Here is a 10,872-nt window from a genome sequence, read left to right as displayed (position 1 = left end):
TGAACAAGGTACTGTATAAGTTAATGATAACTCTATAATGGGGTGGGGTGTGTTCTCATGGCATTTGTTGGGCCCACTGCTCTGTCTAAAAATACCATTGACTGGTGCCCACCACATTTCACCGTTTGGTACAAGTTGTCCTGAACTAGTTCGAGGAGAATTCTGGAGAGTTCCTACAAATGGCGTGGCTTGCATGTTTACTCAACATGAGCCTAATCGAGCATTTATGGGATGTTGTGTGAAGGAACGCCCAAGACTCTGCATCTGGAGCTGTGGGTGGTTATCCAGATGACATGGCTCAACATTCCTCCAGGCATCTTCCAACCACTTGTGGAATTGAGGTCATGTCAAGTTGCTGCACTTCACCAGACTTGCTGGGGTTCTACACAATATTAATTCCTGCCCCATGACTTTTGACATGTCAGTTTATATAGATGTTACCTTCTATTGTAACCCTGCCTGTGATGATAATGAGATGACTGCTAAAAAAAAGTCTCTCTACAGAACAAGGTTTAGTAGTCAGTGTGAAAACCGCAAGATTTTAGAATTAAAAATAAATAAATACAAAATCATGACATTGAAAGAAAAAAAAAAAAATCAACTTTTTAGGTTTCATTTTGTAGAATTTTTCATATAATAGGGTTTTTTTTGCCTTCCTATGGATCAACAACACAGGAGGATTGACAGGCTGGACTAGATGGGCATTGTCTTCATTCGGCCTTACGAACTATGTTACTATGTTTATACCAGTTACATATTCTACCCCCTCAGTACTGAAATAAGAGGAAAACATTAATAAGCAACATAAAAAGAGGCCAGAAACATGTTACAGGTGGTGTTAAAGAAAATATATATATATATTGTTTTGAATTATGGGCTGCATTTAAATGAACATTTTTGGTATTTACACTTATTAAAAATGTTTCTATCCCCAGATATTCCAGGACTAATGTTAGAATAGCACCATCTGCTGTTTCTATTTTATCTCCAGCTCAGTAAGTGTTCCAGGCTGTTCACACATGCTCAGTCTTGCTTCTCTCCACTGTAATTCGCTGGGTATAAGTGTAAATACAAAAAATAATTACAATTATGGGCTGTATTTAAACTATAACACAATATTTTTCATGAGACAACCCCCTTCAAGAGGCTATGAAGTAATGCAGTCCAATCAAATTTGCCTGTTCAATGTCCATATTATGTGAAGAACATTTTTGGCCTTTCCTTAGTTGTTAAAATAATTCAGTTACACAAATACACACTAATTTCATAGTTCTTTAACTTTTCAATACTGATATAACAAAAAGCACTAATCTGCCCCTTCAAGATACAGTCTCATGACGGCCCATAGCTGGTAAGCAGCCCCAAAGTGGTCCAAAGGTCCAGCAGTATGTGGCAGTGGAGGACATGCATGCCCACCTCCACTCCATTCCCATCAACTGGACTTCCAGAGATGGCCAAGCCCAAAAGATAACATAAAAACTAGCCTGGGTGCCAGGAAAGACAGCAGCAAGCTACCTTAGCCCTCTATCTACCTACAACTACAAGTCTGTAGCGGATAAAATGCGAAGATATTTTCATTATATAAATGGTATTTCATTTCTTGCTTTTTAAACTTAGATGGGTAATCTCACCTCCGATATTTATGGCATATCCACAGGATATGCCACAAATGTCCGATTCCCAACTTTTTTCCACAACTCAGAAGTTATGGAAACCGTGTAGTTTTCTGTTCTATACCATTTACTTAACTCATTTTTACTTCTCTGTGTGTTAAAGTAACAGTGTTGCAAAGGAGGCTCGGGTGCTTCCATAAAAACCAACTGCCTCTTACAGGATGGGGCTCGGTGGCCCCTCATTCTAGAGATAAGAGTTGAGTCCTAGAGGTGGATATGCCACCAATATCTAAGGTTTGAATACCCTTTTAAATCACCTAAATTGAATACAATTTGACAGTTTTGTAAATAAAAAGCTAAGAGGGTTATGAAATGATGACCTACTACATACTCTGCACTATTCTGTGATAGGCCAACACTGTTCATGTCAGCAGTGCTGGCCAATCAGAGAGCAGATATAGTGCATTGTTAGTCTAACACTACTAATGCACTATGGGTGATCGCTAGTTTAAATATTGTGTTGTCCATTTTGCACGGCTGAAAATGGGGCCTCGAAGTGGTAAAACAGAAGGATAGCAGAGAAAATCAACTACAGGTAATATGCCCAGACTCATCTCTTGTCATAGGAAAGAACTTTGTTCATTGACTTCTGTCACCATGTTTTGGAAGCCCTCACTAAGATCAGCACAAGGTGGTGCCTGTCACACTGATTACAGTGATATGTCTGCTATATGTATCTGTGCAGTAGTTTTGAAGAAACTTGCATTTTATTAGTAGCAGCAAAGCACAGAACTATTAAAGCAAGGGCAGCGCTCCAGGCACAGAACTAGTTTTGCCTATTCATAAGCTACAGCCTAGCCACACCCACTCTACCTTCCAGCCAATAATTGGCAGCTAACTCACTATACACAACAAAAGCAAATCAATCAGTGGCTGGAGAGTGGGGTGAGCATAGCCATCCTGCAGTGCATGAATAGCCAGGACTACTTTAAAGGGGTTGTCCCGAGGCAGCAAGTGGGTCTATACACTTCTGCATGGCCATAATAATGCACTTTGTAATGTACATTGTGCATTAATTATGAGCCATACAGAAGTTATAAAAAGTTTTATACTTACCTGCTCCGTTGCTGGCGTCCTCGTCTCCATGGTGCCGACTAATTTTCGCCCTCCGATGGCCAAATTAGCCGCGCTTGCGCAGTCCGGGTCTTCTCCTCTTCTCTATGGGGCTCCGTGTAGCTCCGTGTAGCTCCGCCCCGTCACGTGCCGATTCCAGCCAATCAGGAGGCTGGAATCGGCAATGGACCGCACAGAAGCCCTGCGGTCCATGGAGACAGAGGATCCCAGCGGCCATCTTCAGCAGGTGAGTATGAAGACGCCGGACCGCCGGGATTCAGGTAAGCGCTGTGGGGGTTGTTTTTTTAACCCCTGCATCGGGGTTGTCTCGCGCCGAACGGGGGGGGGGGGGGTTTAAAAAAAAAAAAAAACCCGTTTCGGCGCGGGACAACCCCTTTAAGTAGTCCTCTATGCATGTGCTGCTACTGATAAAAATGCAAGCTTCTCCCAAACTACTGCACAGATCCACATAGCAAACATATCACTGCAATCAGTGTGATTGTTACTATCTTGCGTTGCCCTCAGATAAGCATGCGAATACATGGTGATAGTCTCTTTTAGTTATTTCATAGAATTTTTTTGGAGCTCTATTTACTGAAAACGCTTTAACTTCAAAAACGTTTTTAGTTCATGAAATATTTTACAAAAGTTCACAATTTGTAGTCAACCTTTTCTAAGGTACAAAAAGGTTATTACTCACCCGGTTCATGATCATGCCACTAATCTCCAAAACAGACATATCGGCTTTCTTGCAGTCATTGCCCTCCCATACTATAGCGCTGACTTTCTCAAGCCCTGGATTAGAGCTGTGTAGCCAAGGTAAATGACTCTATAAAGAAGGAAAACACGCTGTAAAATGTATTACCTCTTACTACACACAGCCAAGGGGAAACCAATCCAGCCTAGTGAATTAATAAGAACAATTATCATGGGAATCTAAGTTCATCTGATCAATACAGGTCATAGATAAAGCCAGTTAAATGTAATAAGCCGAAATATGTCTAGACATTACGTGTGAAATATTTCAATGCTGTAGTCAATGGGGCCAAAAATAGCTAGCCTTTAATCAGATGAAATACAAAAAATAAAAAAGCCGAGAAACGGGGAGGACTATATGAAAAGATGTATGAAACATTGATGCATACAACGTGAGCCTACAATCTATTGCACATTACGTTTCTTTATTATCTTATACAACAGTAATTTCACTTAATACATTAAAATATAATAAATACAGGGGGATTCAAAAGTCAGGGCAACCCAGAATATTTTCTGAGCAAGTAGGAAATTTTGTAGAACACTTACATGGGTATGAAAACACATTTTGGCCTTATGGAGGGAGGTACCCGTCAGCCATCTTGGTGGCAGTCATTTTGAATTCAACCAAAGAAACTTCAATAGAAAAGGGGATCTTGGAATAGATGATTTAAGGGAAGAATGTCATCATGAATTCATAGGTGCAGTCATTTTTTCGATACCTGCAACTATTTTTGCATTATGGATGATGATGTCATATGGAGTATTAATAAAGTTATGTTGAATTATGTGCTATGGAAAGCACTAATTCGCGTCTTACAGGTATCAGAAGATGCCGTTAACAATCCAGGATAGAATTGAGATCATCCTGATGGTCGGAAACAGAAGTTCATGTAAGGTGGCAGAGACGTTCAATCAAGAACACCCAAGAAAACGGCCAGTGATTGCATGAACTCTCAGGAAACTGATTCACAAGTTCAGGGAAACTGGTAGGGTTTAGGAAAAAAGGAGAACTGGTCATCCAAGCAGTGTTTCTCATCCCTGGCCAGTCGCGTGGTGCTTTTCTGTGGACTCTGTGAAAACAACTAGCACTGCTGTCAACATATGGGAATTGGAAACACTGCTAGGACAAGGAGTTGTCAAGTTTGTCCTGGAAACCATCAGTTCTTCTGAACTTCTGAATTAGTTTCCTGACGACTCATGCGCTCACTGACCGTTTCCCTGAGTTTTCTTGACAAAAAGCCTTGGCTACCTGACATGAACTTCTGTTACTGAGGATCAGGAACAACTCGGTACGGTCCTGGATAGTTAATGGCATCTTCTGGTACCTGAAAAGACATGCAATTAATGTTTTCCATAACACAATTCAACATAACTTTATTAAGAATCGACAGGACATCATCCAGAATTGTTGCAGGTATTAAAAAAGCGACTGCACCTATGAAATTTATGATGCAGTTCCTCCATTTTAATTATTTTTCCCCTTTCCAGTGAAGTTTCTTGGGCAGAATGTAAGATGACTGCCACCAAGATGGCAGACAGGCACGACCATATTGGCAAAAAGTTTTCCCTCACCTAAGTGTTCTACAAAGTTTCCTACTTTTATCTTTTTTTTTGTTCAGAAGATATTCAGGGTGGCCCTGACTTTTGATTCACCCAGTATTTTAATCATGTAAAAATGCATTCACTCTAAAATAGTTTTTATCCTAGCGGGACATACAATCTGCTCTGCAAAAATATAACTATAAACAGTATCAATTGGAAGGAATGTCCACATTGTTCCTCTGCTCTTATTTTAAATCAAAGGTCAGAAAAGCAGTCATTGATCCATGTCAATATAAGCATGTCAGAACTAATACCCAACTGAAATAGCCACCGAGCGTAATTCCATAAGGATTGAAATGGTAAAGTACTGGACTTTAAGAAGTAATGGATTGGGTACAAAACAAGAAAGTCTAAAGCCTCATGTCCAAGGGCAAAAGAAGAATTAAAATCCGCAGCGGATTTTAACTCTTCTCCTGCCCGCAGATCCGCATCCCATAGGGATGCATTGACCACCCGCGGGTAGATAAATACCTGCGGATGGTCAATGAAAGGGATTTTTTTTAAAATGGAGCATGAAAAAATCTGGACCATGCTCCATTTTCGTGCGGGTCTCCCGCGAGGATGACTCCCGCGGGCTTCTATTGAAGCCTATGGAAGCCGTCCGGATCCGTGGGAGACCAAAATCAGAATTTACTCACCTGCTCCGGATCTTCCCTTTGCCACGGCTTCATCTTCTCCCCGTCGCGGCCGGATCATTTTTCTTCGGGCCGGCGCATGCGCGGGGCACGCAACCGACATGCCCTGCGCATCCGCCGAGCCGAAGAAAGAAGATCCAGCCGAGACGGGGAGAAGATGAAGCCGCGGCGAAGGGAAGATCCGGAGCAGGCGAGAGGTGAGTTAATTCTTATTTTTATGCCTCATGTCCGTGGGGCAGGAGGGACCCGCTACAGATTCTCCATGGAGAATCCGTAGCGGGCCTGATTTTCCCCGTGGACATTAGGCCTTAGGCATTCATGCTCACCATAACATCTTAAACCACAGTCATAAGGAATATAAATGAGGTTGGGTATATAGTATATCATGATTAGAACAGGTTTTTGGCTTATAACATAAGAAAACTAGAACACAAACTCAAGATTTGCAGATACCATTTGAATGTTAAAAGTCAGTCAGTCAGTCTGCCTATCTGTCTGTGAAAGCCCTCACTGACTGACTACTAATTCTCTAACATGAAATTTGGCAGGAGCATTTAGGTCCTAAATAGGAAAAGTAAGAGGGTCAAAACTTGAAAATTCAATGCTAAGCGCAAAAGTATTGGCGTCCCTGTGCAATGTACAAAATCTGATTCTCTAACTTCCTGATGTCGTACAAACATGAAATTTGGGATGGTCTTTATTGAATAGGAAAAATGAAGGGGTCACAGCTCGAAAATTCAATGCTAAGAGCAAAAGTATTGGTCCCCCTGTGTAATGTACGAAATCTGATTCTCTAACTTCTCAATGTCCTACAAACATGAAATTTGGCAGGAGCATTCTTTAGGTACCAAATGGGAAAAGTAAAGGGGTCACAACTCGATTATTCAATGCTAAGCGCAAAAGTAAGTGCACCCCTATATAATGTAACTTCTCTGTGTCATACAAGTGTGAAATTTGGTGCAAGCGTTCTTAAGGTCCTAAATGAGGAGACTGGGTGGGATGGCCTATTCTGCAGAGGGACATCTGTACACATGCAGCCTGAGGAGAATCTAACACTCATCTATGTGTATACATATTTTATATCACGGTTACTCTAAAGTAACCTTGACTTTATAAAATTTTCCGTGTAAACAACACGTAAACACTTGTATTAAATTAACTCGGGTGAGGCCTGGTATATCAGCTAGTGTCAACATAAAGTTTCTATCGTTACTTCTCATCTACAAATAAACCCCAAAAAAGTAAAAACATACTATAAGTATACCAGCACAAAAAATTACAACAGCTATACTAAGGAAGAAAACAATTGTACCTGGTGAAATGGATCATCTCGGAATTCCCTCTTCATACACAAGTTTCCATGATTGGTGTCTGCATCGGTCTCACTGCTGCATGAAGATCGACATTCGGCACAGTGCAATAGGTCTTCCCAGAGAACATCTTCTGTTTCAGATTCTGGTCGGGTGCTTTCGGAGTCCTGCCGAGAACTTGAGCAGCGAGAGCTACAACTGGTTCCTGATTTTTGAATGTCCTAAAAGAATTATTTTCATTATCCAACATCTGTGTAATACACCAGTATAAATATTTCTTAATATCTTTTAACCTAGTCTGCAGAAAAGGGAGAGGGTTATAACTTAGCAGCCTGCGAAAAATCCCTTGATTTTATTCCAAATATTGTACTTTAGTAGTAGGAGTGATCTATACATATCCCTGGAACCTGGGAGGTATGGATTCTATCAATGGAGTATTTTGGACAGAGTAAATAAATACCTCCGTTATATAGTACTTTAAATTGTTTGCCATAGTCAAAGATGTTATAATACCTCTTTTGGGGAAAAAAAAAAGATTTAGAAACTTATCTTCTTCATTTCTCAAATACAATTAATATTACAGGTTTAGTTGTTTTACAAAAAAAAGGACAACTATATATTACATAGCTTTTATTAAGAATAATTGAAGGAATTGATATGGAAAATTAACAAAAATTAATGTGCAAGACAATTTGTTAAAAAAGTTGTGAAAAATAGAATATACCGTAGCCCATAGCAGAGATAATACAACAAAGATCAAGTTAAGAAATCCTTTAAGTTTGCTTGCACAGAAAAAAATCACATGCCAAGTATAATTCACCAGTCAGGATGAGGCTACATGTTTAGGTTGAACTACGAGCTAGATGTTAAGCCGTTAAAACACATTAAAGACCAGAAATTGCTCAAATCTTCCTTTTCATTTTTTTATCCCCAGTTTTTAAGACAGGGCTTTTTTGTGAGAAGATCTCTATTTATCAGTACTGTTTAATATACCATGTAACATATTGAAAAATCTGTTAAAAAAAGTGGGATGAAACAGAAACTCCCACACACAATTGTGACGTTAATTTTTGTGTTTTGCTCTTACACTGTTCATAGTACACCAATGACATTTTGACTTTGGCGATACAAATATTTTTTATTGCATGTTTTCTTGGAGACATGGTGACCAAAAAAGCGCATTTCTGGCATTCTTAATTTTTTATTTTTTTTTTACGGATGACGTTCATCGTGCAGGCTAAATAATACATTACTTTGATAGATCGCAGCAATACTAAATATTTATTGTTTTTTAATTTAGATTCTTTTATTGTAAATATGGCAAAGGGGGGGGGTTGAACTTTTTATTACTGTTTTTTCTAAACAATTAGTAAGACTGTATGGTTCTGATTTTTACTCTTTGATCGCTCCTGCAGTATTATGTAATGCCATAGCATTACATCATGCTGCAATTGGGCAGGCAGTCTATTCAAGCCACCCCATGGAGATGGCTTGATAGGCATTCTGGCAAGACAGCCCTGGGTCCTTTCAGAAGGCCCATAACTACCATGACACCCACACGGCTCCCTGCGACCTCCTCGGAGGTGGCTGTACGGGACTCCGGAGCATCGTTCGGGGGATTTAAATGCCGCTGTCAGAACTGACAGGGGGATTTAAAGGGTGAATAGCTCCGATTAGTTGAGTGGAGCTGTTGACGGCGAGAGTCGGCTGTAATAAACAGCCAGTGCCTGCGCTGTATGCAGGGAGGTCGCCCCGCGATCTCCCTTCATACATACCCCGACCGCGCACGACGTAGATGTACGTCCTATAGCGGGAAGTGGTAAAAAAAAAATTACACGCAAGCAGCAAAATCAAATGCAGTTTTAAATTTAAAAAAAAAAAAAAAGGGGTTGAAATTTTTTTTTACGCAGTTTTTTTTGCTGCATATTTTTTATAGGTTCACTTCTAAAAACGTTTAGCCAAAAGATCATATTGCAAAACCAAAGTCTTGCTGCTTATATGGTTTGTTATGCACACTATCCAGAGTTATTGCTAGGCTTTCCTTCAACTAGGATAAAGATTCAGTTTTCTGCCCTAAATTTTTTAAATTGCTAAGGCAGAGTAGCCTGTTAGCTTCCCAGCTCAACCCACCCATTGAAGAAGCTACAGGGTTTGTAGCGGTTGGGACCAAGCCCCTAAGCCAGGGGGGCCTAAAGGTCCCTCTCACAATAGTTGCTGGTCTCTCACCCATATCCATGACTGTAGAGCAAAACAACCTCTGTAATTCATGCAGCCTAATCAGTTTTTGTGGTGAGCAGCATGTATTATTCCAACCCCTCCTCAGTCTTTCTCTCTCGGGGCACATAGGAGGCTAGTATTATTCAGGGAGGCACAGAGGTAGTCACCCACCCCTTGCTTTTTCTCAGAACAGTCCAATGCAGTATTTTACCCCATCAACCATAAGAAGAAAAAAAAATCAGTCACATAACATTTAACAAGAAATTAAGTACGATGGGTTAAATTTAGGGAATAACTGAAACCCCCATTGATCCCGAGAATGGGGGTTCCAAAGGTTCCCACATGAATGGAGTGGATGTCGAGCATGTGTGTTGCTGTTCCATTCATTTCAACGGGAGCACCAGAAACTGCCTAAAAGTGCTCGACAACCTCCAGCACTGCCATTGAAATTAAGGAAGTGATGGCGCACATGTACAACCTCTGCTCCATTCATGTGAGGACCTTCAGTACCCCCGTGCTCTGAATCAGTGGGCACCGCGGCAGTCAGACCCCACAGATCATAATGTTATCTCCTATACTGTGGATATGGGATAACTTTATCTTTGTACAAACCCCTTTCAATCCACACACTTCTCACAGAAGTAGATCTGGATTTAAAAAAAACAAAACAAAAAAACAAAACAAACCTGAACCTGGTGAAATACATGCACTGTTTTATCTAGAATATTTTAGGGACATAGAGTTTAGTGTCACACCACTACTGCCAATTGTGAATTTGGCCCAATGATATATACGAAATAGATGCAGTTATTGGAAAAAGTTAGTAAAAACTGGATAAGAGAAAAAAGAAACTACATCACCGAGGAACAGCCTCTCCCACTTCACACACACGCGCACACGCACGTCTGCTTTTGTTATAAAACAAGGGCAAGGCATATAGAAATTTAAAAAATAATTAGACATGACCCCTTCCAAAATGATTATTAAACACATGGATTGTCGGACCATAAATTAGGAGTTGTAATAAGTAAGAAATTAAAGAAATACAGAATGGAATTTCTATATGAAGAGATTACATCTTTAATTGAACATTAAATTATTTTGCTTCAGCAATTAAAGCCAAAAGATAAAACATTATGCCATACCTCTCCGGTGACTGAATGTTATGAACCTGAGTAAATGAAACAGAGGAGATATCTAACCCGATGCACTGGTATTTTAAAAGGTGCGCACCACTAAATTACACTTAAAAAAAAAATAACCCACTGCAAAGCCATAGGTAACGTGATGTAATTGTTGTATTTACATATAATCGAAATGCATCAATGTTATAGAAATGCATTGAAAACGTTAACCTCCTTAGTATTTGCCATTTAAATTAGAATGACTGTATTTTACCATAGTGCAGTACCAACAAGTTTAAATGGATACTAACTTCTGCTAATCTAACAGCCTATGTGTGTATTATTAATCTTGTAATATACTTGACTTGCAGTGGTAAAACAAAAGAACTCAATACAAGTTTGAAGTGGCTGGCACGAAGGGTCTACCATCCAGCAACTCTGTAATCCACTGCCTGTCATTGGGCATTTGGCTTCTCTAGTAACAGGGACATGAGATGAG

At 40.0% G+C, this 10,872-nt stretch overlaps 1 protein-coding gene across 2 annotated transcripts in view; it reads right to left on the bottom strand.

Moving 5' to 3' along the window:
* PHTF2 (putative homeodomain transcription factor 2) overlaps positions 1–10,872 on the bottom strand; it is a 107,833-nt gene that overhangs the window by 36,953 nt on the left and 60,008 nt on the right. For both annotated transcript variants that reach the window (XM_066591999.1, XM_066592000.1), the window contains 2 exons: positions 7,035–7,253; positions 3,427–3,555 (listed from right to left, as the gene is read on the bottom strand). In XM_066591999.1, the coding sequence (XP_066448096.1) occupies positions 3,427–3,555; positions 7,035–7,253 (348 nt within the window). The remainder of the gene's footprint in view (positions 1–3,426; positions 3,556–7,034; positions 7,254–10,872) is intronic.

This window comes from Eleutherodactylus coqui, chromosome 2 (assembly GCF_035609145.1).
Source record: "Eleutherodactylus coqui strain aEleCoq1 chromosome 2, aEleCoq1.hap1, whole genome shotgun sequence".
In the NCBI taxonomy this organism is placed as follows: Eukaryota; Metazoa; Chordata; class Amphibia; order Anura; family Eleutherodactylidae; genus Eleutherodactylus; species Eleutherodactylus coqui.
This window is presented reverse-complemented; position numbering and strand designations above follow the sequence as displayed.